The following is a 26,704-nucleotide window of genomic DNA, read 5'->3' on the forward strand; positions in this document are numbered from 1 at the left end:
GACACAGAAGTCTCTCAGTATAGAAGTTCCTTTCCCTTCTTCCTCAGCCTTGGAAGAGATGGTGGGATACTGTGTTTGTCTACTGACAATTAGCCCTCTGGACACTGACTCTAGTGCATGCACAATACAGCCAGAGTCCAGAAGTTGTTGAGGTGAGAGTAGAATGGAATAAATGCCTGCAAAAATTTAAAGTCCCATCAATTCTGAGACTAAGATTCTGTTTCTCAGACACTGCCTTCTCTGCTCATATGGACCCATTCACAACCATAACTAAATTTTATTATACTCAGGTGGTTCTCAGATGCGTTTTATTGTTGTTGTTTTTTTTTCATATTTTAACATCTGAAATTGGGATGCATGTTTCTGTCAAGGGCATCTTGGCATTGTGTTGCAGTTTAATTGAAAGCATATTTTCTCTTTTATGAAGTAACAGGGCATCTTACAATCTATGGCATCTTAAATTCAATGAAATATAGTACTGGGCACTTAACTATGTACCAAGCACTCTTCTAAGTGCTTCACAGAAATAAATTCATTTATATCTCAAAAAATCCAAAATAACCAGTCAGTATGGCAGGCCACATATCTAAAATACTTCTCCATAAGAATTTGGAAGGACTGATAAAGATGTTCTTGATGTTTTTAAAATGCATCACTGAGCTGGCAAAAAGATAAGAAATCTGGAGAGGCCAGGAGGAAAGCAAAAGCAGGAACCAGGGATAATAAGCAAGAACTGAAGGGAACATCTGCCCTAAGAACATCTGTTACTGTATTCCGTAAGCTTCTGTGTCACATGTGTATGAGGTAGGGAAAACTAGGCACAAAGTCTAGGGACTAGGGAAAGAATCAAATAGGGGTCCAAAAGACCAGAAGCTTAATGTTAAGGGTAAATGAGAAATAATCTTCCACACAAAAGATGCAAGAAAAGTGTCCCAAATTTGGCACTGAGTAAAGGGAAGAAAATCTCTCCCAAGAATTAATGACTACAATATGGCCTTCACATAGGTTTGTGGCCTGAATTCACACTATCTGGGCGGTGGTGGAGGGGGGGGTGGAGGGGGGAATCAATTAGAGAATTAAGTTTCAAGAAATAAAAGAGAGTCTTGGAAATATTTTCAAGGAACAAAGGCTATAAAATATGACCAAGCAGATTTGAGAAAGGACCAGATTTGAGATGGAACTTCTATAATTAAAAACGTAATAATTAAAATGAAAAAGTCATTGGACAGATTAATCACAGCTAAGGAATGAATTAGTGTACTGAAAGGACAAAAGAAATGATCCAAAATGCAGCCCAGAAAGACTAAGCGAAAGAAAACGTGAGTGAAATAAACCTAAGGAATAAAGAGTAAAGTAGTCTACCAAATATTTAATCAGATTTCCAAAGGGAAATAAGAAAAAGAACAGAGGAAAAAGTTATATTCAAAGAAACAGTGGCTGAATTTTTTCCCAGAAATTTTGAAAGACAAAACAACTTTCAAATCCAGGAATGCCAATGAATTTCAAGCAGGAAAAATACAAAATATATACACATCCTAGAAAACTCATAAGACTAAAGAACACCAAAGACAGAGAAGATTTTGACAGCATCCAAGGGGGCAAAAGAGAAAGAGAGAGACAGAGACACAGAGAGACAGAGAGAACTAGATCAACAGGTGACCACTTAAGAGCAACAATGAAAGTTAGCAGACAATGAGAAAATATCTGATTACAGGAGATAATTGTCCTAAAATTCTATACCCATAGAAACTCTCTTTCAAGAGTAAGGATGAAATAAAAACACTTTCAAACAGTTAAAAATCCCACAAAGGAAATTCTAAAGGATTTCGGGCAGAAAGAATACAATGCCAGATGGAAGATTTGAGATACAAGAAAGAATGATGAGCAAACTTACTTGTAACTATTTGAGTAAATCCAAACAAACCTTAACTATATGTGAAACAATTATTCCTCACGTGTGGCGTAAGGGAAAAAAAGATAAATCTAATTTACTGTATGCAAATTCAAAAGGGATGACTAAAGTAAGTTAGGGTATTCTGAGTTTCTTTTATTTGAGGAGGAGGAAAATAGAAATGTAAATTAACTTTAGCCTTATTAGGTTATGATTAATGCTGCAATATCTAGGGTTACCTTATTAGGGTATGATAAATGCGATACTATCTATGTATAACTAAAAGAATATACATAAAAATAAAAATAAATATTACCATTCAAATAAGTTAAGAGGGGAAAAATGTGTAATAAAAAAAGCAATCAAAAAGAAGAAAAAAGAAGTTTGGAGGGGCAAGTATTGATGAATAATAGTAATCACAGTAAGGGGGAGATGAATTAAACTAGCCAATTGTAAGCAAAGATTATAAAGTATGCATTACACTCACACACATGCACACGCACAGAGAAAAAAGAGAGAGAAGTAGAGAAAAAAAAAGAAAGTATGCCATGTTCTGGCAACAATACCCTTAAAGCAAAAAGACCCAAAACAACTTAAAGTTAAATGCTCCAAAAGATATCCACAGAAATATTTACCTAAAGACGTCTGGTGTTAATGTATTCATATAATACAAAACAAACTTCAAGACAATAACCATTACGGAAAAGAAGAAATTTGTTACATGAAAATAAAAAGATTAACCCATCAAGAAAATATAATAGTGAGGATGTACATAACAACAACAATAATCTTAAAATATACAAAGCAAAAACTGACAAAATTTCAAGGAGAAATGAACAAGTCCAGAATCACAGATGGAGAGTCCAACACAATTTTGCCACTAATTGATAGCTCAAGCAGAAAAATTATCAGTGAAGATATAGGACATTTGAATGACACAAGTTAGATTTAGTGTTTATAAATAGAACACTGCATTCAACTTATCAGGAATACACATTCTTTTCAAAGATTCATGAATCGTCCTTTTTTCTTTTTAAGGACTAGCGACTAGATCATAAGCAAGCCTCCACAAATTTCAAATGATTGGTATCCTATAGATTGCAATCTGTACCCCAATATAAATATCCCCATAATTTTGATATTTTAAACATATAATCAGAGGTCAAAGAAGAAATTATAACAGAAATTAGAAAACAAATGCAAATTATTATGAAAATACATATATAAAAATCATATGGTATACAGACAAATAAAATTAAAAGCAAAAATTACAGCTTTAAATTAGAAAATAAGAAAATATAAAAATTAGAAGATTTTTAACTTCTAAAATAAGACATTTTATTTTTTTAAATATTTATTCATTTGAAAGAGAAAGAGCGCATGCACATGCAGGTGGAGGGAGGGGCAGAGGGAGAGAATCTCAAGCAGATTCCCCACTGGGTGTGGAGCCCCACGCAGGGGTGATTTCATGACCCATGAGATCATAACCTGAGCCAAAACCAAGAGTTGGACACACTTAACTGACTGAGCCATCCGGGCGCCCCAACATAAGACATTATAGAGAAGAGAATAATTCCAAAGAAATTAGCAGAAGAAAAATGGTTAAGATAGGGGCAAACATGAAGCAAAACACAATGAAAACACAAAACAAAATGTAAACACAAATGGAAGGATCAATAGAGTTAAAGTTAGTTTTTTAAAACACAAATAAGATAGACAAAGCTCTGGGAAGGTCAGAGGGAAGAAAGGTCAGGAAAAAAAAGGAAATACAAACAATATTAGCAATAAAAAGGAATTTATAACTATAGTGCAGCAAAGATAAAAGAATATTATGGATATTATATGGACAGGAATATTTTGCAATATCACTGAAATCATAAATAAGACAAATTCCTAGAGAAATACATTAGCCAAAATTGACTCAGGAAGAAATAGATCTATAACCATGAAATAAATTAATCTTCCCATAAGGAAAACACCAAGCACAGAGACATTCAGAGATGACTTTCTATCATTAAAAAAAAAAAACAAAAAAAAACCTCACCCAAACTTTTTCAGAAAACAAGAAAAAAGCAAACACACCTCAATTCATTTTATGAGGCTGACATAATTTTCATAAACTAAGCAAAATTACAAGAAAGGAAATTTATAGGCCAGTCTCATATATGAACATAGATGAAAATATACTAAACAAAATATCATCAAACAATCCAGCTGTTTATGAAAAGGCCAATACACCATGGTCAAGTTGGTTTTAGCCTAATGTTTTAGCTGTTTTAACATTAAAAAATATATTAATGAAACCCACTGCATTAATAGGCTAAAAAAGAAAAACCTTATGATCATCTTAATAGATTAAGAAAAACAACTTTATAAAATTCAACAGCTCTTTATAATAAAACCTTTTAGTAAACTAGAAATACAATAGACCTTCTCTAAACTGATTAAAGGGCATCTACCAAGAAAAAAATATACCAGGAATGACATACTTTTTTTTTTTAAGATTTTATTTATTTATTTGACAGAGACACAGCGAGAGAGGGAACACAAGCAGGGGGAGTGGGAGAGGGAGAATCAGGCTTCCTGCCGAGCAGGGAGTCTGATGCGGGACTCGATCCTGGGACTCCAGGATCATGACCTGAGCCCAAGGCAGACGCTTAACGACTGAGCCACCCAGGCACCCCAGGAATTACATACTTAATGACAACATGTTGAAAGCATTTCCTATGAGACCAAAAGCAAAATAAAAATGCCCAGTTCCCACTAACTTTTATTCATTATTGTACTAAATATCTTAGCTAGTTAGAAAGAAAGAAAATTTATAAGAATGGAAAGAAACAAAACTGTCATTATTTGCAATTGATATGATTTTCCACAGGGCTGCCACATCTGCCTATGCTCAACAGCATACAGCCAAGGGAGTAAGTAGAGGCTGCATTTGGCCTCTGCTGTGCCTACCCAGTCACACCTTACACAGAGCTGGGTCTACCAGACACAAACCTGTAGTCCACTAGGCAAGCCATGTCTCCAGGGGTTCATGTCTGGACATATGATGTCATTCCCTAATTCTTATTAAAATGTAGCTTGAACTAGCAAGTCACTCTCCTTGTGAATATAAAAAACTCAAAAGTATCTACAAATAAACTATTTTAATTCATAAAATGGCTTAGGAAGTTGTCAGTAAATGAATATACAAAAGCCAAGTATAGTCCTAGACACTGGCACAAACGTAAAGTGAAATGTAGAAGAAAAAGCATTAATAAGCGCAACAAAAATATGTAAGGTATATACAAATTAATCTTAAAACACACATGTTCCTTAATGAGAAAAAAATATTATTAAAAGATATTAAAGAAGGCCAAAATAAATGAAGAGGTATTTCATATATATAGATAGGAAAATGTCAATTTACCATAAACTGAAGTATAGACACAATATAATCCCAATCAAATCCCCATAGGATTTTTTCCTACAGCTTCATGAGTTACATCTGAAATGTATAACCAAGATTATTCCTGAAAAAGAAAAATAATGTCTAAGGTCTAAAACAAGACAAGGGTGCCCACTTTCAACACTTCCATTCAACATAGTACTAGAAGCCCTAGCTAGAGCAATTAGACAAGAAAAGGAAATAAAAGGAATCCAAACCAGAAAGGAAGAAGTAAAACTGCCATGTTTGCAGATGACACAATGTTATATATAAAAAACTCTAAAGAATACACCAAAAAACTATTAGAACTAATAAATGAATTCAGTATAGTTTCAGGATTAAAAATCAACATACAAAAAAAAAAGTTGCATTTCTATATACTAATGACAAACTAAAAAAGAAATAAAGAAAATAATCTCATTTACAATAACATCAAAAAGAATAAAATACTTAGGAATAAATCTAACCAAGGAGGTGAAAAATATGTACACTGACAACTATAAGACATTGATGAAAGACATTGAAGAAGACAAAAATAAATGGAAAGACATACCATGTTCATAGATGAGAATAATTAATATTATTAAAGTGTCCATACTACACAAAGCTATTTACAGACCCAGTGTAATTCTTACTAAAATTCTAATGGCATTTTTTCACAGAAAGAGAAAACTATCCTAAAATTCATATGGCACCACAAAAGACTCCCAAGCAATCTTTTTTCTTTTTTTTTTTTTTAAATATTTTATTTATTTGAGAGAGAGAGAGAGTGAGCCAGAGAGAGAGCACAAGTGGAAGGGAGTGGCAGAGGGAGAAGCAAACTCCCCACTGAGCAGGGAGCCCAATGTGGGGCTCGATCCCAGGACCCTGGGATCATGACCTGAGCCAAAGGCAGACGCTTAACTGACTGAGCCACCCAGGCACCCCACTCCCAAGCAATCTTAAGAAAGAACGAAACTGGAGGCTTTCTAATTTCAAACTATATTACAAAACTATACTAAGGAAAAAAGAATCTCTTCAATAAGCAGTGCTGGGAAAACTAAATATTCACATGCAAAAGAATGAAATTGGACCCCTATCTTATACTGTTTGCAAAAATTAATTCAAAATAGATTAAAGACTTAATTGTCAAACCTAAAACTATAAAACTAGAAGAAAGCATAGGAGAAAAACTCCTTGAAATTGGTCTTGACAGTGACATGGTGGACACCCGGGGCTCAATGGGGCAATAATAAAGACTGTGACGGAGGTCTTCCTCCTCCGTCACCCCCCTTTCTCCTTTCTTTCTTCCTCCTCCTTTCCTTTCTGGTCAGGTCTCATCCACTTCCCCTATGGGCACTCTAATCCTACATAAAGGCATGACTTCCCAGCACCACAGGGAAATAGGGTGCAAGCCCACAAACTATTTCCCCATCACCACTTGTGCAAAAACTGATTTGAAGGCATCTCTGGGTTTGAAAAAAGGAAAGTGCCAGGATTTCAAGCATCTCTGGTTTTGCACTGGAGACCCTTCACTGCTAAGTATCAAGATGAAAAAAACTGGAAATTGATGGAAACCTTATTCAGAGTTGGAATGGGAAGATTTGTAGTGACAGCACTACTTGCTTGAAACTGTTCTGAGATTGCTTTGTATGTGATTCCCCTGGATCCAGTCACTGAGTTTGCAAGTGAGCTGCACAAAGATGGAGGAAAACTCTTCTGCCCTTCTTGCCATGTGGTTCTGAATCATGTTCTCAAGGCTGCCATTAGTGACCACCTTAAGTCCAAGGCTCACACCAAGAGGAAGGCAGAATTTGAAGAGCAAAATGTGAGAACGAAGCAGAGGCCCCTGACTGCACCTCTTCGATGCAAAAGTACTGCACAAACAGAATGTCAGTGTTATCCAGGACTTGGTGAAAATATGCCTGAAGCCAACATCAACACTTGAGAAGGCTGATCTCCCAGCAGTCCGTGCTTTCCTGTCTCTTCAAGTGAAGAACAGAGGCTACATACCTAAGTCAGACCACCTGAGGAGAGCATATCTGCCTGATGGATATGAGAATGAGAATCAACTCAACTCACAACACTGTTGATATGGAGGTTGCGTTATTCACGTTATCAAGATAAACGTGGAGTATTAAAGTTGTCAACAACAAAAGAAAATACACGCAACAGAAGCAAAAAAAAAAACCCAAAAAACCCAAATGGGACTATATCAAGCTAAAAAAGCTTCTGAACAGCAAAAGAAACAGTCAACAGAATGAAAAGACAGCCTGTAGAATGGGAAAAATATTTGCAAACCATACATCTGATATGGGGGTTAATATCTGAAATATATAAGGAGCTCCTACAACTCAGTAACAAAAAAAAACTTAATTTAAAAATCAGTTAAAAATGTAGAAAAGGCTCAAATAGACATTTTTTCAAAGAAGACATACAAATGACCACATACATGAAAGGTGCTCAACATCACTCATCATCAGGGAAATGCAAATCAAACTATAATGAGATATCACCTCACACCTGTCAGAATGGTTAGCATCAAAAAAGACAAGAGATAACAAATGTTGGTGAGGATGTGGAGAAAAGGGAGCCCTTGTGCAAAGTTAGTGGGAATGTAAATTGGTACAACCGCTATGGAAAACAGTATGGATGTTCCTCAAAAAATTAAAAATAGAACTACCATATGATCCAGCAATCTCACGTCTAGGTATATATCTGAAGGAAATGAAATCAGTATCTCAAAGAGCTATCTGCTCCCCCACATTCCTTGCAGCATAATTCACAAGAGCCGAGACATGGAAATATGGAAATATCACATTATATATATAGATATATAAATAATATATATATAGGACACTGTATAGGTTATATATATGGGACACTTGTATATTATATATATGTGCATGTGCATATATGTATATGTGTGTGTATATCTATATCTATATCTATATCTATATAGATACATGCAGTGGAATATTATTCAACCATAAAAAAGGAAATCCTACCTTTTGCAACATGGATGAACCCCAAGAGCATTATGCTAAGTGAAATAAATAAGGCAGAGAAAGAGAAATACTATATGATCTCACTTATATGTAGAATCTAAAAAAGCTGAATTCATAGAAACAGAGTAGAATGATGGTTGCCAGGGCTGGGGGTTGAGGGAAATGAGGAGATACTGGTTAAAAGGCACAGATTTTCAGATGAATGAGTTCTAGGGATCTAGCATACGGCACAGGGGGTGACTATAATTAACAATACTGTATTGTATATTTAAAAGTTGCTGAGAGTAGATCTTCAATATTCTCACCACATTTACAAAAAAAGGTAACTGAGGTGATGGATGTGTTAACTCACCTTATTGTGCTAAGCATTTCACAACAAATACATATATCAAATCATCACATTGTATACCTGAAACTTACACAATATGACATGTCAATTATAGCTTAATAAAGCTGGGGGAAAAGACGAAAACAAGAAGACTAGGGCTTGACCAGAATCCCACCACCCTGATAACATAGTCTGTGACAGAAAGCAGAGGGCCTGCTTTCTGCCTGGCCAGCCTATGCTTATCTGGGCACAGCCCCTCAGCACTGTACCAGTATGTGGGGGTTCATGCTCTTATCCTGATACTTCTGCCATCTGATAAAAAAAACCACAGCCCCCATCCCATACAGTCTTTAGGACCCCTTGCCAAACCCAAAAGGTGGCGCACACACACACACACACACACACACGCACACACACACACACAAAATAGACCAGCGGTCAAGAAACCAACAGCCTCCTCTCAGCTCTGCCAGTAACCAACCTTGTGAACTTTGTCAAGTTACTAACCTCTCTGGGCCTCTTTTCTCATATGCAAACTGGAGATAATAATATATCTTTGATTACCTGGCACAGTTGTTGTAAAGACTGAAATACAATAATGGAGTGGACACCTGCTTTGTATCTCTATATGAGGTCATAAAAGTAAGAGGGATTTTGTTAGGCAATATAATCTATGGAATAAGAGTCTCTTAAAAGACCCAAAGGAATGAATCTAGAACAGTGGGATTTCAGGCAACGTGAAAAATGAGCTCTGGACCAAGATAGAAATCTAGAAGTTGGGGTCTAACCAAAAATCTCTGTTAACACAATGTGAGCAAGAAACCTGGAACGTTATGGGAGGACAGGAGCTCAAGAATTATCTTTTCCAGTGGCGCCTGGGTGGCTCAGTCGTTAAGCGTCTGCCTTCGGCTCAGGTCATAATCCCGGGGTCCTGGGATCGAGCCCCGTATCGGGCTCCCTGCTCAGCGGGAAGCGTGCTTCTCCCTCTCCCACTCCCCCTGCTTGTGTTCCCTCTCTCATTTCTCTGTCAAATAAAGAAATAAAATCTTAAAAAAGAAAAAGAATTGTCTTTTCTAATCCTGCAGCTTCTGCAAAGGGAAACCAAGGCACAGAGAAGGTGAATGACTTATCCAAATCACAGAGCAAATTTGTGGCTGAACACTAGCACTCAAGTTCTTTCTTCCCTCCGTCTCAGGTTCCGTCCTGATATGGGTCCATGATGCTATGCTGGTCCATTCTGGGTCCATGATGCCCCCTTGGAAAGAGAGCATTATGACCCGATACCTGAAGAAAATGCCACTGCCTTCCCCAGGGTACTCACTGAGGGATGCTAAACCTGGGGGCACTTATTTTCCTGTGTCTACAAGTTCAGTTTGCTCATGAGTCTAAGTCACTCTCCTCCGTGTGGAAATCCCTCTGCCAAGTCCACAGCACAAGACAAACAGAACATGTTGACCAAGAGCTTAAGAACCAATTATGAATCCAGTACTGACACAGACCACAGGGCCTGGGTTGGCAGGTGCTATGGCCCAAATCCCTGTGACTCTTCAGAAAACTGTCTCCAGTTCAGCCCTCCCCACTAGGATCCTGAGTGTGGGGATGGAGGTGTGTCAAAGGACAATTACATCTGTAATCCTGCCTTTAAGTCGCAGACTTCTGCACACTGTGGGGAGAGGTTATGTTCTTAAAGACGTGGCCTCTAGCTGATTGGGACAACAGAAGAGCAAATAAGTGGGTCTAGTGAAGTCTCTGGAGGCCGAGCTTCAGGCCAGACCAAGCACTGGACTTATGCCCCAAATATGCATCCTAGGTTTCTCTGTGGCGGCTGCTAAATCCCCTGTGAGATGCTCTTTATCTCCAGCTGGGCAGGGACTTTGTCTCTTGCAATGGCCTCAGGCACAGGACACTCCGGCCCATCACACACCTGTTCCCTCACCCTCTCAGCCGTCACCATCATAGTGGTCACCCCTTTACTCACTCACACCCACGGTCCCCAGTGAGCCTTTGCCAAGGGCTCTGAGTACAACTGAGGTAGAAATAGTCACAGGCCAGGCCACATGAGTGCACAAGGGATCCAGAGCCAGGCTCTACTCCCATTGGCAGGCAGCTCTTCCTGAGCCCACCTCTGGCTCACCCTGAGACCCATCTAACACCTTCTTGGTCTGGGGCAAGAGGGGTGACAGTATGGTCACGGGGTAGGGCAGAGCATCTGCTCTGTATCAGGCCCCAGCTAAGTGATAGAGAAGTAAATGAATAAAACAATTTTCTTAGAATTTCCTCTTCCATTGAAAGAAATATACAAATGTATAATTTAATCTAGTAATTCCACCAACAGGAGTTCAAATAAGATGCTTGACCTTTCTCTTGCCACGTGTGCTCTATATGGTCTTGAATATTTTATGCCCCTTCTGGGCTTCTAATTGCCCCATCTGGAAGAGGAGAGGGGTGGATTAGATGAACTTCCACTCTGAAACTTATGTTTCTACAATCCAATGACCCCTTCCCCAGAAGCTTCTATAAGAGTCATCATGGCCAGAGGCCAGACCCAAACCTCCAGATTGCTCTACCCAGAACTCAGGTTGCTCTGCATTCTTCGCTCAAAGGTGAGTTACAGGAGACATCTGGCATTTGTCCCAGAGATAGCCACTCACATCACCTGCTGCTATTGTTGGCCATTAGAGCCCCCACATCATTGCTTCCCTGCCCACTCTGCACCTGGGGGCCACCCCAACTGTCTCTCCAATCTCAGGATCCTATGGGTCATAAGACTAAGAAGGCTTACACAAGGCAATTGTTTTCTCGTTGGCCTCCAGCCTCCAGCCTAACCCCGTCATTCCGGTGTTAGTTTCAACCCCGTAAAACACAGCTCTTGTAACATCCCCTTAGAAACCAGTTACATCTCCCCAGTATCTCTTAACTCAAGTCTGAACTGCTTAGCCTGGTGCTCATGACTCCCCAGACCCTGTGTCCAGCCCACCCCACCTCTTTTGGTATTACCACCCTTTACTCCCCACTATGTCCTTTATGTTCCCTGCTATTCTTCAGAACTGATTTGCTGTCCCCACCCATCAAGATTCAACATAAATGTGGCCTCCTCCTGGAAGCGTACTCACACTCCTTGCCAAATCATAAGGCACCCAAAATACTGAAGCGCTGACATGATTCATTCTGGGTTTGCCAGGGCCCGCTTGGTTTTCTAACTGACTAGTGATCTCCCATGGATGCATCTAGCACCCCCTGCTGGGGCCCAAGTCCCAGAAGAATATGCCCCTAGCAACCAGCATCTAGCATAATGCTTTACGCGTAGCAGGTAAAGACTTGTTAAAGACCAGTACAGACTTGTAAAGAATTCACTTGAAGATAGCTCGACAGAGGATGAAGGGAAAAAGGAATGGATGAACAGTGACAAAAAGCCTCAGAGGCCATGTCACATTGGTAGAAGAAAAACTGAAATGGATGGAGAAATAAATGATAAGTGGACCTTGGGCGTGGCCACCACCATCTCTCACCTGCATTACTACAATAGGCTCCTAACTTGCCTTCCCCCCTACTCTCATCAAACTGCCGCCAGAGCATGTCATTTCTCTGTTCAAAACCTTCCAATGTCCACCCATATCACCCAGATTAAAAGCCAAAGTTCTCCAAATAACCCACAAAGGCCTTCATGACCTCGCCCAAATTATTGCACTGACTTCAACACTTTGACTTTCATTTCACTACAGGTCTATGGACCTTCATACTCCTCCTCAAGCATATGTCGGGACTTTTGCCTTTCTTCTTCCATTTGACTGCTTTTCCCCCAAATACTCACACAGCTTGCCATTTCACTTCCTCCTGGCCTCTGGTTAAATATCTGCTCATCAGAGAAAATCTCCCGACCCTATATAGATGTATAAACCTCTCCCACCCTTGGGATTCACTTGCCTTTCTTGTATTTCTCCATAGTGCTCAGCACCATTTGCATGCTGTATGTCAACCTGCTTACTGTCCATCTTCCCACACCAGGAAGCAGATTCTTCAAGAGCATGTATTTTGCTCACTGCTGTATCTCCAGTGCCTAGAATAATGCCTGGCCCAGAGTAAGTACTAGGTGGATAGTTGTTGACTGGACGAGTGAGGGATTGAGTGAATGAGTCTGTAACTGAGATCCCTGGCACCTTCGCGCATTTGTCTAAGATGCCCTTATCTGATGTGGTTGCCATTGTCTTGTGTCTGCTCAGTTCCAGCCCTGTCTGATATCACAACAGATGGACAGCACACATTCTCAGGGGTTCTTTATAAGTGGCAAACTTAAGAGAACTGAAAGAGCATCTTCTGGAGGGGATGGGTTCAGGATTAGTCTACTGCCTGGTTCCTAAGGCCACATTTTAAAAAATCCTGCTCTCCCTCCTCCTGCCAGCTTTCTGCAAATTCCACAGGTTTAAAAGCACAATTCTGGGAACTTTCCAGAACGCTCGGTGAGACGCGGAGGAGCGGCAGCTGCCCGAGCTGCGCCCAGCAACGCGCTCCTTCCTGCTCCCCCACACCGGCCTTGGCCCTCTCACTGGCTGTAGAAAATGGTGAAAGAAACCACTTACTATGATGTTTTGGGGGTCAAACCCAATGCCACCCAAAAGGAATTGAAAAAGGCCTACAGGAAACTGGCCTTGAAGTATCACCCTGATAAGAATCCAAATGAAGGAGAGAAGTTCAAACAGATTTCTCAAGCTTACGAAGTACTCTCTGATGCAAAAAAAAGGGAATTACATGACAAAGGAGGAGAACAGGCGATTAAAGAAGGTGGAGCTGGTGGTGGTTTTGGCTCCCCCATGGACATCTTTGATATGTTTTTTGGAGGAGGAGGAAGGATGCAGAGAGAAAGGAGAGGTAAAAATGTTGTGCATCAGCTCTCAGTAACCTTAGAAGATTTATATAATGGTGCAACACGAAAACTAGCTCTGCAAAAGAATGTGATTTGCGATATATGTGAAGGCCAAGGTGGTAAGAAAGGAGCAGTCGAATGTTGTCCCAATTGCCAAGGTACTGGAATGCAAATAAGAATTCATCAGATAGGACCTGGAATGGTTCAGCAAATTCAGTCTGTGTGCATGGAGTGCCAGGGCCATGGGGAACGGATCAGTCCCAAAGATAGATGTAAAAGCTGCAATGGGAGGAAGATAGTTCGAGAGAAGAAGATTCTAGAAGTTCATATTGACAAAGGCATGAAGGATGGCCAGAAGATAACATTCCATGGTGAAGGAGACCAAGAACCAGGACTGGAACCAGGAGATATTATCATTGTTTTAGATCAGAAGGACCACGCTGTTTTTACTCAGCGAGGAGAAGACCTTCTCATGTGTATGGACATACAGCTGGTTGAAGCACTGTGTGGCTTTCAAAAGCCAATATCTACTCTTGACAACCAAACCATCGTCATCACCTCTCACCCAGGTCAAATTGTCAAGCATGGAGATATCAAGTGTGTGCTAAATGAAGGCATGCCAATTTATCGTAGACCATATGAGAAGGGTCACCTAATCATCGAATTTAAGGTAAACTTTCCTGAGAATGGCTTTCTCTCTCCTGATAAACTCTCTTTGCTGGAAAAACTCCTACCTGAGAGGAAAGAAGTAGAAGAGACTGATGAAATGGGCCAGGTAGAACTGGTGGACTTTGATCCAAATCAGGAAAGACGGCACCATTACAATGGGGAAGCCTATGAGGATGATGAACATCATCCCAGGGGTGGTGGTCAGTGTCAGACCTCTTAATGGGGCCAGTGAATAACACTGCTGGCATTTTATATGCAGTAGTGAATGAGTGAAGGACTATAATCATAGCTCACTACTTGCTATTGTTTTTGTTTTAATATTCAACTATAGTAGTGTTTTAAAAGTTAAATGAAGAATAAATTCAAATATAAAAGCTCAAAAAAAATAATAAAAGCACAATTCTGGTAGAAAATGAAGGAAACAAAAGCATCCTCTTTTCCATGGTGGAGCTCTTAGGGAGCTATGTTTCTCTTTTCCCTTTGGACCTCAGCCCCAAGCACCTCTGCAGAGCCCAGCTACCACCTTCCATCAATCTGATCAAGGAGCCTAAATCCTAAACTCTCATCACACTGAAAGAGGGGACAGAACACTAGAATAGCAGAAAGTGAGATAAGAAGAGCAATCATCATGGCAGCTTCTGGTTTCACTTTCTTCCTGCTAACACCCTGCAATCACACGTGGCCCTCAAATAGCACAATGACATCTCCCCACCCCAATGGTCTCTTCGCCCGAGCTTCTGGGCTGTGAGAACCATGTGAAAGAAGGATGAAGAAGAGGGGGACGCAGGTAATTCACCGGCCTTGAGTTCTGCTATAAACACAACATAAACTCTTGTCTGTGGCTGGACAGGTGGGTGTTGAAGGAGGGGTGAAGGGAGTAAGTGACTTAAATGAAGACAAAATAGATCATTGAATGAGTGAGTGAGGAATGCAAGAGTCAGTGAGCCACAGTGACTGAATAGGCTGTCTGTCCCAGTGCTAAGGGCCCCATTGCAAGGATGGCTCCCTGGTCTTAGTAAGACATGCTCTCTGAATGCTCTTACAGGCCTAAGCCTAGTACAACCTCAGGGGTGGGGAGGAGACTGTCAGCTCCTGATCCATGTGATGTATCATGCAAATAACTCCCAAGCTCCAAGGAGCCTTCATAAGTTTGTAAAGATCCTTCATAAAAGCAGCCATGAAGCCAAGTCAGGACCACCTGGAGGCCTCTCAGATCTCCTTTATCCTCTACAAACCAGGGTAGATGGGTGAGCCACAGGCTCAGGGATGCCTAGTGACTTAGCTCCCTCCTCCAGGCAGCCCCTTAGAATCACCTAGGAATAAGATGTCATCTATCACCAGTCACCAAAAAGCTGCTGAATGACAGTCTAATTTGTGTTGCCCAGAAGATGGTAAGATCTTTGAAGGGGAGGGGCTAATAGGAACCTCAAATGCCACATGTCCTAAAATGAATTATTATCTTCCCCCTCCCAAATCTATTTCTTCCTTAAAAGTTTTATTCTAGTGAATGGCACCACCATCTATCTGGGTGCTCAGCTGATAAAGCTTCATTCATTCATTCATCCAACAAATATTTGCAGAACGTCTCAGTAACATACTAACTGCTAGGATCAAGCAATGAACAACCCTCATGGAGCTCATCACCAAACAGGAAAAGGAGGCATTAATTATCATGTAATAATTGTAAATAAAGGTAAAGTTACCCTTGAAGGAGGTAAACAATGTTTTAAAGCCTTACAAAATGGGATTTGACATAGTCGTGGAGGTCATGGAAGTGACAGTTGAGCTGCAAACTGAGAGATAAGTAGGGATTCAGTATATGAAGACATGAAGGGAGAGTATCCTAAACAGAGCAACAGCAAATGCAATGGCCAATGGTAGGAGGGAGTCTGACAAGCCCAAGGGACTGAGACGAAGCCAGCATGGCAGATGGGAGGAAGGGGGATGCTGGCTAGGAGGACATAGGCAATGGTGGTAGGGTCGGACAAACAAGACCTTGTAGGATTTATTAAAGTGTTTGGTCTCTATCTTAAGATCAACAGGAAGCAACTGAAATATTTTCAAGGAGGGAAATGACATGAACAAGTTGTGTCTCGAAAGGCACTCTGACTGCTGTGTAGTGAGCCAGCATGGATGCAGCTGGACCAGTTAGGAGGCTCCTGTGGTACTCTACAGGAAAGACGAAAATGGTGCCTTGAACCAGAGTGATCCTAGTGGAGACGGACAGACAGAAGGGATGAATTTCAGAGATATTTACAAGAGAATATCAACCAGCCTTGGTGAGGGATTGGACCGGCTCCAAGGGAGACGGGTGCTGAGGAGGACTGACAGTGCTCTCTGATGTATGCAGCTGCGTAGATGAAGGAGCTGGTCAAGGAGACCTGACATACCTGAAGAGGACCACATAGGAATAGGATAGTGTGGGAAAAGAACACGGAAATGCCGTTTTGGATATGCTGAGTTTGAGAGTCCCTTTGACTTTTTCATCTCCCTCACTTTCTGCATTTGAGAGGAGACCTCCTCTCCACCTTATCTTAATTAAGGCCCTTCTCATTAAAACAATCTCGAGGCTCTCATGAAATATCACCTCCTCAAAGAGGCCCTCTCTGACCACTCAATCTAAAGTACCCTTATGCTACTACTCTCTATTTCAGTCACTTGTGGGGTTTTGTTTTCGTTTCTAAAAATAGATAATAATTTCTTGCACTTTGAATCATAGAAATAAATACGGACATATAGGTCTATGTCCTAGCTCTGTTTGCTAAGAGGGCATAGAAGCAATGGCACACCAAATGCAAAGAGCACATATTGTCCCAGATTTTGGTTTCTAAATACCATTCTCCACTAAAAGGATCCAGGGCTTCTTGGAGAAATGGCTAGTTCCAGGGCCAGAAACTTCCTGTTATCTCTCAAGATCCAGACCAAGAGTTTTCACCCCTGGGAAGGCCTCTCTGATTGCCCCAGTAAGAGAGGACACTTCCTGTTCTGATACGGCAAGGAGTCCCGTACCTGCTGGGATCACGTCCCACAAACAGGCCTGTCACTTATTGTTCACAAGCCACGTGGTCTGACTGCAGCTGGAGGACCAGGACATGCCCTGCTCACATGCCCTGTATTCCCTGTGCCTTGCACAGATCCTAGCACACCACAGGATCTCAATTAATATGTGTGGTGTGAATAAATGAAAAAGAGTAATTGAACTTTCTGCATCTTCTGCGAGATCTCTCTGACTTCATTATCCTCAAAAACTACAGAGAGTGAGAGAAATTCATTCTTCCCCTATTGTACATACAGGCCTTCTCTGAGGCCCAGAGAAAGGAAGATAACACAGTATACCCAGAGGCTAAGCTAGAGCTGGGGTCCAGGTCTGTTGCCAATCAGTCCGGTGTTCTTCCCCAGAAGGGGAGTGGGACAAAAAGGAAGGATATGCCATTCGTGGTTCCCCTATTCTATGTCAGATACTACACTTGAGTACATTTTCTGGGAACCCCATTTTACAGACCAGGAAACTGAGGCTCCAAATCAGATCTGTCTGACTACAAAGCCCACACTCTTTTCTCTGCACATGGCTGGAATGTACAGCCCTCCTCTGCCCCTTCATCAGGATCAGTGAGACAACCTGAGTCCATCATTCTGTCTCTCAACCATGTCCTTTATTTTTTTTTTAAAGATTTTATTTATTTATTTGAGAGAGAGAGAATGAGAGACAGAGAGCACGAGAGCGAAGAGGGTCAGAGGGAGAAGCAGACCCCCTGCCGAGCAGGGAGCCCGATGCGGGACTCGATCCCGGGACTCCAGGATCATGACCTGAGCCGAAGGCAGTCGCTCAACCAACTGAGCCACCCAGGCGCCCTCAACCATGTCCTTTAAACCAGCACCACACACAGGCCCGCAGTGCAGCCCACACTCCCAGACCACAGGCTGTATTTTACACGGTTGCCAAGCCCAGGATATTTGGGTTGTAAGACAAAACCTCCATTTCTCCAGCAGAAAGTGAACACTACACACAATTACCCGGCCAAACTGCTGATGCCTACAGACACTGCATCATGCTGAATAGGGTCTGGTCTGCCCAGAGACATTCTTAGTGGATCCTGGACTCCCCCAGAGCTTGGCACCGAGGGGACCCTGGAACCGGGGGAGGGAGGAGCTCTCTGGATCACCGAGTCTGGGTAGAGGCTCCACTCCCAGGACAGAGATTGATCCAGGGGAGAAGTGAAACCACAGAAGCCCAAAGCTGCCCACCCCAAGAGAGTGGGGTTGATCCCTGCCAAATCCAAGAGACCTCCCCACCCCACCCCTGCTTCCCACAGAGTGGCAGTCTCCGTTTTGAGACTGGTAAGGCTGAGGATGCTGATGTTCAAGTCCTGGGGCCAGAAACGTCAAGCCCTTAGCCCTTCCCCAGTTGTCCCAAAGGGGTGGATTTTCCTGTTTTCAAAGCTTTAGAACCAGGGGAGTGATCCGCACACATTCACTACAGACTCTGACGGCAGACAGACCTGGGATGGAATCCTGGCCAGCTCTCACTTAAACTCATTGTGCTTCAGTTGCCTTATCTTTAAAACAGGAGTGCCTGTCTCACAGCGTTGTTCCAGAGGTTTCATGAAACAAAAGATGCAAAGAACATAACAAGGGGCTGGCCTTTAGCAGGTACTAAATAAATGGGAGTAACCGTGAGTAAGCCTTCCCCCCCAGCCACTCTGACTGCTGGGCCCGACACAATTTTGCTGGATTTTAAACCTGTTCTCATTTGGTTGAGCTAAAAGTCCTGGGAACACCTCAAATCCTCAGCAGAGATACAATCAAATCTGTCTTACTTTTTTGAGATGACATTATTTACCCCTCACCTATAACAACCTCCCAGCACATCACCCAGTACCAGGTATTTCCCAGGACCTCAGGCCAATGACTCCTCCTTTCCACGTTGCAACCAAATGCTTTTGGGAGGTTAACAGCCATCAATGTGTGTGAAGGCGGTTGGGGGGGGGGGCGGGCGGGGGCGGTGAAGCAGAATCCCAATACAGTGCCTGAAAGCCCACCATTAGAGTCCTTCTAATCATTCTTTAGTGCTAAACACTGCCCCCCAAAGCTCCCCCTGCCAAACATTAATAGCCTTGGGCAGGGTAAAATAATCAGTCTTGGAGTCAACTAGTTAGAAGTCCCACCAACTTTCAATGCAACCAGAGCCCTGCCCTGCATTCAGAGGCCCCTGGTGACTGACATCTCTTATAGGTAAGAGGTGACAAATCACGCCCTAACCACTTGGTAAACTTGAAACCCCCTCACTGGGAAGGAGAAAAAAGTGAGCATTTGTCTATGACCTCACAGGTGCAGGGCAGAAAAGCTTCGGTGTATGTCCCTCCACATTCCAGAGTCCAGACTCCTCATCCCGAGCTCTGGGTCAAGAAGAGCCATGCTGATCAGAGACCATGTGGTCCACGCTGGGGGAGGCAGAGCTCAAGTCCAAGAGACACAGACCTCCCAGCAGAGCCCTGGGCCTAGACAGGGTCACATGAAGAAGGGGTGGCCATGGGGCCAGGGCCAGGCTTAGGGCAGGGGTCAAACTCCTTCAGGCATCCAGACACTCACGCTTTTGAGACAGGGAGGAACTGGCAGCTGAAGTCCTCAGAGCAAGGGGCATTTATCAATGGCCCAATTCATTCTTAACAATCCCCATTGTCTGAGCCAGCACAGAGATGGTCATTATCTCCCAGAGCCACTAGAAAGAATAGCCCCAGGACATAGTCATGAATCCGAGTCCAAAGATACAGAAGCCAAAATTAAGACATGGTTTGGAAACCATGTGAAATATCTGAAATTGGAGATGTCCCCCCAAATCCAGGCAACGCACTTCCCATCCTCACAGGCAAATAAAAGGCTTAATTGCTGGTTGTTCATTTATTTATTCTGATCTCTTTCTACAAAGGATGTGGGAGTTTACATTTAAAGATGTGTATACTATGTAGTTGTTAAAGCAGAAATTAAAAGTGAAGCCAGGGTTCCAATGAACACAATTACTACGCTGGAGCAATAGGATAGACTAAGAGCTTCCTGGCAGCTAGAGTAGGAAGAGAAACCCCCAGGTTCGGTCATGAGCTCAGGAGTCACAGAGACCTATAGAAATCCCTTGAGCACCCTCAGCCTGTTTCCTTGTCAGGAAAAAAAAATGAGACTATTAACCTAAGAAAGAAAGTTGTTGTGAAAAGTAAATGAAATAAAGCATATACTAAAGATTCCATCAATATGTTTCTATTACCATTATTACACATGTCATTATTACTATTATTCTGATGTCTGACTTCTCCTCTTTAAACTGGAACTATGTGAACTTAGTGGAGTTGTCCTGATGCTCTATGATTCTGCATCGTTGCTCTGAAGTTCTGACTGGCAGGTATATGTATTTGATTAAGAGGGGGAAAAATGGAAATAGACCAGGACTGAGTCACCATGAGTCCTCCAGTTTTCCAGTCTTGTCTTGAGCCCTATGGTGGCTGGGTCCCCTACAAAGGAGAAGGCTGGGGAAGGTATGCAGACTTCCTTCACTCTGCAAGAAGGCTGCCAGGCTGACCTCAGCCCGCCCTTACTGAACCATCCCCAGGGGTCAGGCTGAGGACCAGGGCAGGGGAGAATAGATCCCTGCACCCCACTCAGGAAATAGCTGAAGATCATCTATCCCCTGCATATAAGGAGACTTGGTAGAGTGAGAGCTCAGGCACTCCTTGGACTAAACCATAAACACTAAGTAAGATAAAGTCCATGTCATCTGAAGGATGCACGTCTGGACATCCCCACTGAAGCCTGTCCAGAGGAGAATGACCTGGATGGAAGAGGTCTAGAAGCCATAACAACAATAACAACAACAACCTGATATTTTGGGTCACCTACTCCTCCAAGCACTGTTTAGTGTGTCCTCAGTGGTCCCCAGGGGAAGGAGATCAGGGAGAACAAGATTCTGTCAAGAAAAGAGATAACCACTGGGGGAAGGGAGAGGAACAAAGCCAAAGCCAGCTCTTTGAAAAGTGTTGAAAGTATGTGAGTGTCTGCCTGGATGTCCTGACTGGAAGTGCATGTGTGGGTAGGAATGTGTGTACTCAGGGGCAGCTGTGAGGGTGTGGGTGTGAGCGCCCTATCAGCGTTTGTGAGTGCGCGTGACTGTGTGGTCTGCCCACCCGTTCTCACTGTCCTCCTGCCTCTTCTGCCATGACAGTGGGTCCCCCAAGCTGTCTCCTCACCCTGGCCAGCCAGCTGGGTTCCCTCAGAGCCCCATCTACTCCAGTGTTGGCCAAGGACTCTGAGCTCCCACCCTGCTTACAGCCGTGAAAAACCAAAGCCACCGAATGACCCACAGAGAAGATACCCCAGGTGGGGACGAGCCAGTCACCCTAGAAAGTCGGAGTTCAGATAACACTCTTTATCCTTACTCTGTCTTCATGGGCTCATGCACACACATCCATCCGTCCCCTCCGTGTGCATTCTCTCAGCCCACCTGCAGCCTTCCTACCCCACACACGAATGTACTTCCAGGAAGGAGACACACCTGCCACCTGCGGGCACACTCCAGGCCCACCTACCAGTACGTTCCCCCACACACGGACATGCTCTCTCACTCATACTCCTCCCCTGGGACACATGCTAGAAAGTTCCACAAGCTAACACATCGGCCCAGGCACTCCCTCCCACGGCCCACTGCCACTCCTACACCTACCGTCCAAAGAGTCGCAAGCACGCTGGGTCCCCCACTAGGCCGTCCGACCGGCAGGGCCCAGGGCCCGGAATCAGCCGGCCCAGGGGGTCTACTCACTGCGAGGGAGCGGGGCGGCGAGCCGGGTGCGCGCGGCGGCCAGCGGTGGCAGGGGCGCAGCTGGGGCTCCAGAGGCCGGGCCAGCCGAGGGGCCGCCCGCTGCCCCGCGCCCCCGCCCCGCGCGGCCCCAGCCCGCCCACTCCCCGGCGGCGGCCGCAGGACCTTCCACGACAGCGCGCCCCCTGCCAAGCCTCCGTCCCGCGTCAGCCACCGCCGCCAGGAGTCTCCGCCGGGCCACGAAGCTATTTTCGTGCCCCCGGCAGTGGAGACGTCGCGCTCTGGTCTGTGGGGAGCGCTGGAATGGGGCCGCGGTCAGGCTTAATTAGAGACCTGGCTCACCCCGGGGCCCGGCGGGAGTCAGGGCTGGGAAGCACCCCGGAGCCGACGAGGCAGGGGTGCCCACGTGTGCCCCGCATGCCAACATCTGGAGAGGGCCAGGGAAGGAGCGGCGAGCGCTTCCCTTGGAGATGAAACAAAACAAGGAGGGGTTTGGGTGCGGTTCACAGGCTTTGCGGAGGGAGCCGCCAAACTGAGCAGTCCCCAAAAGCCTGGAATGCGCCTGGGTTCATTCACCACAGGTGCTTCCCTTTGGAATCTAAGTCACCCATATAAGATCACCGACCTCCAGAACACCGACCTGCCAAAAATGACAGAGGGTGTTTGTTGAGACTCCTTTTAACTTGGGACACATCAAAATTCCTCTCTGGATGGCTTTGTGTCAGATGGCTAAGTCTAGAAAAGAAGGCTGATTCCTACCCAAAAGCTCAGGAATGTTGCATTCCTGAATTGGAAGGAAGCTGCAAGGTCATTCCATCCAAGTCCCTCCACCCCTCCAGGAATCCAGTGGGGCCTGAAGGGCCTCTACCCTCTCTGGGGGATCACCAGCGTAAGTCAGCCCCTAGCCTCCCTTGGGCCCCGTTCCTAAGTTTGCACCCTCTAGTTGGCCAGGAAGTTCTCCTTGGCATCTAACCTAAATCCCTCATGTGTAAACTATCTCAATATGCTCACACTACACATTCAGAGGGAAAGAGGGCAGCTCCATCTCCATGACAGAATGACTGCTCCAGGGTGCCATCTGAGCCTCCTCTTCCTTGATGCTAATACCCTTGTTCCCTTTTTCAGGCCCGGGCTAACAAGGAAAATTGCACCCTGACCCTGGACACATCACAGCTCCTGACATTAACTCAACTGCCTCAGCTCTCTGGGAACCCCAGGCTCTGGGTGCCCAAGTCATTCAGATGAGCCAGCTTTGCCGGCAGCTTCCAACTATCCAGGAGAGCCTGATTCCACTCCCCAGTCCCTTGAGAGGAGCTTCAGTTCCTATCTCAATCACATCTGTCTCAGAGCCTGGGAACAGAACTTGGGGCCCAGCCACCCACATGGCTAGGCATTAACACTGGGGCCACAGCCTTCCTCAAATGGGCATGCTTTGCAGAATCTTTTCTCTGAGTCTGTTCCTGGTAGATGTGTTGTATAACAAAAATAGTCTGGGCTTTCTCCTCAAAGAGACCTGACTTTGCATCCTGCCTCTACTGCTTTCTCGCTGTGTGTCCTTAGACAAGTCACTTAACCTCCTCACGACTCAGTTTTCCCATATTTACAAAGGGAATCATAATAATTCTGCCTAGCTCAGAGGGTGTTGGAAGTATGAGATGAGATCAGGAATGTAAAAGTACCTGGAAAGCCAAGATATTTTTTAGTATGCTAGTAATGGAATGAGGCTTAGATCATAAACAGGATAAATACCGGCAAAAGCCTCAGAAATCTTTTATTTCCAGAACCAAATTTTGTGCCTGGGTTTTAGAGCAAGAGAGGAACAGACTTGGTTTGTTAGAGTTCCTTTAGGGCATTTGTATGAATGTCCCCCACCCTGCATTCCCCAACACACACACACACACACACACACACTTTCCCAGATACGTACGGCACAGTCCAGCCTCCTGGCCTCCTGTCGGCCCCATAGGCCCCAGCTGCCTCTACCCTCGCTGGCCACCTCTCCATTCCCAGGAAGCCACCTCATGGCTCCAGTCTTGGCTGCAGCAACTCCAAATCTCCCTACAGAGACCCTTGCGGGCAACTCCTCTCTCTTTGCCCATCCTTCTGGGCCATGGCTCCAGCAAGGCCTGCAACTCAAGGCAAAGGTGGCAGAGGCCTTCTCCAAGGCAGTTCAGAATTGAGGCTGCCCAAGGGAGCTCAGCACTGGAACATCATCCCCCTTGACCCCCTCCCCTCTGTCTGCCTGGCTTCCCAGGGCTGTCCTGTTTAATTCTTAATGGAAATTCCATCCCTAGCGCCGGCCTGGCTGGCTTATGGAGTCCAGGCTTGGGCCAACAGCAAACTCCACCCAGAGACAAGAGGCCTCCTGGCCATATAAACACAGATACGTCATATGCACATATGTGTATACACACACGAGCAGAGAGACTTGCCCAGAGACATTCACAAATTAGAGATTCTCACCCAGATACAACCGTACACAGAAAGATAATAGGCACTCTAATCACTAATACTTAGGGCACAGTACTAAGTACTTTGCAGATAGCAACTTCCCTGATCCCCACAACAACCCTGGGTTCTGGTATTATCCCCAATGTACACATGAGGAAACTGAGGCACAGGGAGGCTAAGTCACTGGTAGAAGGCATCTAGTAACAATAGCCTAACCCATGAATCCTAAGAACTGTGGAAAGGGCTTATGCCTTCATTTTGCCACCGCGGTCACTTTTCGTGGAAGTTACTATTATCCCATTATACAGACAAGGAAAATGGAGGCCAAATGGTTTAAATCACCTGCCTGTAGCCTCACAGTTTGTGAGATGCAGGGAGACTTTACACACAGATATGTACAGGAACCCTCATAGATGAGCATGGAGACACACAGGTAAGGAGATACATGTCCACACGCATGTGCGCACACACAGAGGAACAACTGTAGTTTCTTCTACCAAAAGAAGCCTCAGGAATTGTCCAGAGCTGCCTCACGCAAAGGTCCCCTATAGCCTGACTCCATGCTCTTCTTCCGTTCTGGCTCCACCAACTTCACAAATCACTTTAGGAAGGGCAAATGGAGGGAACCTAAATGGAGGGAAGATTTCAGGTTTACAGGTCAGCCAGTCAGGTCAGTAGTCAGCCCTCCATCCTCAGCTCCAAATCTGATTTGCCCAGCATCTGATACAAGGTCAGTGGAAGAAGGCCCAGGTGCACTTTCCAGAAGGGATCCGTAGGGAGTACCTTAGAGACTCTGGGCACTGTGAAGAGGCTGACCTGGGAGGGCTCCCAGCCTCCAGGACCAGATGATACCTCCAGGACAGGCCCCAGAGGTGGGGTATAGCACGAGAGCCTCAGGCAGAACAGAGCATGCGTTGCCCGAGGGAGCTGGAGCCACATTACAGACATGGCAAGACTTTGGTGGCAGGGGGAATGGAGGAGGAGACAGGGCAGGACCAGAGCCCAGGGAGTTAAGAGAACAGGCCTGCAGAAGGACAGAAGAATTTGGCATCCAAGAACTTGTCCACTGCTTAAAGCTTCCACGCTAAGCTGGACATCCCCAAGCAGAGGCTATGCTGGCCCTGGGACTCCTCCCAAGCAGCCCCACCAGAGAACACCCAGGAAGGCCTGTCATAATCAGGCTCATCTCCATTGCCTCTTGTGGTTTCTCACCCCCCCCTTCCCCATCGAGAATCCCCTGTATGTGCTGTCACAAGCCCATCCACACTGTGGTCTGAGGACAGCTCAGCAGGGCAGTCCCATGGGGCATCTGGATTGGAAAAGTTTTTAGGAACCTAAACCCCCACAAATGAACCTGACATCACATTGTCAGGCAAGGGCTCTAAGAGGTGGAGACATTTTAGTCGGCGAATTTGCATTTCTAAAAACTTCTCAGATGCTACCCATTTGGGTGCCACACTATGAGAACTCCTGCTTTATAGAATAAGAGAAAGTCAGAGGTCACTCCAGCTCAAAAGTAAATGTGCAACCTAACTTCAGAGTGCAAATGGATCCTTCTGCAAGGTCCCTAAAGAAAGAATTCACATCCCAGGAGTCGTTTGCACTTTCCGCTCCCCAATCTCCATCTTCCCGGCTTCTGTGCAGGCCCTGCTGTCCCTTACTATGTCTCCTGTGGGCTCCCCGATGGTCCCTCTGCCTCGGCACTTCCCAGGTGAGAGAGGACGTCCCCCACTCTGTGCTCCAACAGCTCAGAGAGGGTTATCAGGAAGAGGGACCTGCACAGAAGTAACTGCCAACCAGGCAGGCTCTCGGTCCTGGGGCTGGAGATACCAGATCATGATGTTGTGATGACAGCAGCAGGAAGGCCAGGGCACCCAGAGAGATGAGAGCTGGGCAAGGGTCCCAGGACCCACAGCTCCCCTCTCATGTCCTGCAGCCCCCGTCTCCATCCCTGAGGCGTGCACGCCACAATGGTGCCCTGCCTCCAGGCGTGATGGCACGACAGGGCACTCCGGAAGAACAGTGAGAGGTGAACCTGGCCTCAGAATCCCAGAAAGGCTGCTGCGGGCACACCATTGACTCACTTGGCCCATCAAACTCCCCGGGACTTCTGCAACGCTCTCAAAGGGAAAACTTCCCCCAACTTCCAGAGCCAGTGTGAGAATTTGTAATATAATTAGAATGAGGCAGTGTAATGGCCAGAAAGGTCCTCAGAGATCTCTGGGTGCAGGGGTTCTGAAATTGCATTATCCACCAGAATCGCCCGAGGGGGGAGGGATGCAGATTCCC

At 44.7% G+C, this 26,704-nt stretch overlaps 2 protein-coding genes and 1 pseudogene across 2 annotated transcripts in view; 2 read left to right on the forward strand and 1 right to left on the reverse strand.

The window, feature by feature from the left end:
* Positions 1 to 21,924, reverse strand: part of INSC (INSC spindle orientation adaptor protein) — a 122,655-nt gene extending 100,731 nt beyond the window's left edge. Inside the window, exon 1 of the mRNA XM_034995055.1 lies at positions 21,872 to 21,924. The gene's annotated coding sequence lies outside the window, so the exon portion shown is untranslated. The remainder of the gene's footprint in view (positions 1 to 21,871) is intronic.
* LOC118003937 lies at positions 6,895 to 7,460 on the forward strand (annotated as a pseudogene).
* On the forward strand, positions 13,178 to 14,545 carry LOC118003936 (dnaJ homolog subfamily A member 1-like). The gene has a single exon (XM_034995058.1). It carries the CDS (start codon positions 13,193 to 13,195, stop codon positions 14,384 to 14,386), a length of 1,194 nt encoding a protein of 397 aa, XP_034850949.1. The 5' UTR covers positions 13,178 to 13,192; the 3' UTR covers positions 14,387 to 14,545.
* Positions 21,925 to 26,704: the final 4,780 nt, after the last annotated feature.

This window comes from Mirounga leonina, unplaced genomic scaffold (assembly GCF_011800145.1).
Source record: "Mirounga leonina isolate KUSES-001 unplaced genomic scaffold, KU_Mleo_1.0 Mir_92, whole genome shotgun sequence".
NCBI classification, from domain to species: Eukaryota; Metazoa; Chordata; class Mammalia; order Carnivora; family Phocidae; genus Mirounga; species Mirounga leonina.

Excerpts from the sequence above, each read along its gene's own strand:
- LOC118003936 (XM_034995058.1), top strand. The coding sequence starts at position 13,193 with ATGGTGAAAGAAACCACTTACTATGATGTTTTGGGGGTCAAACCCAAT.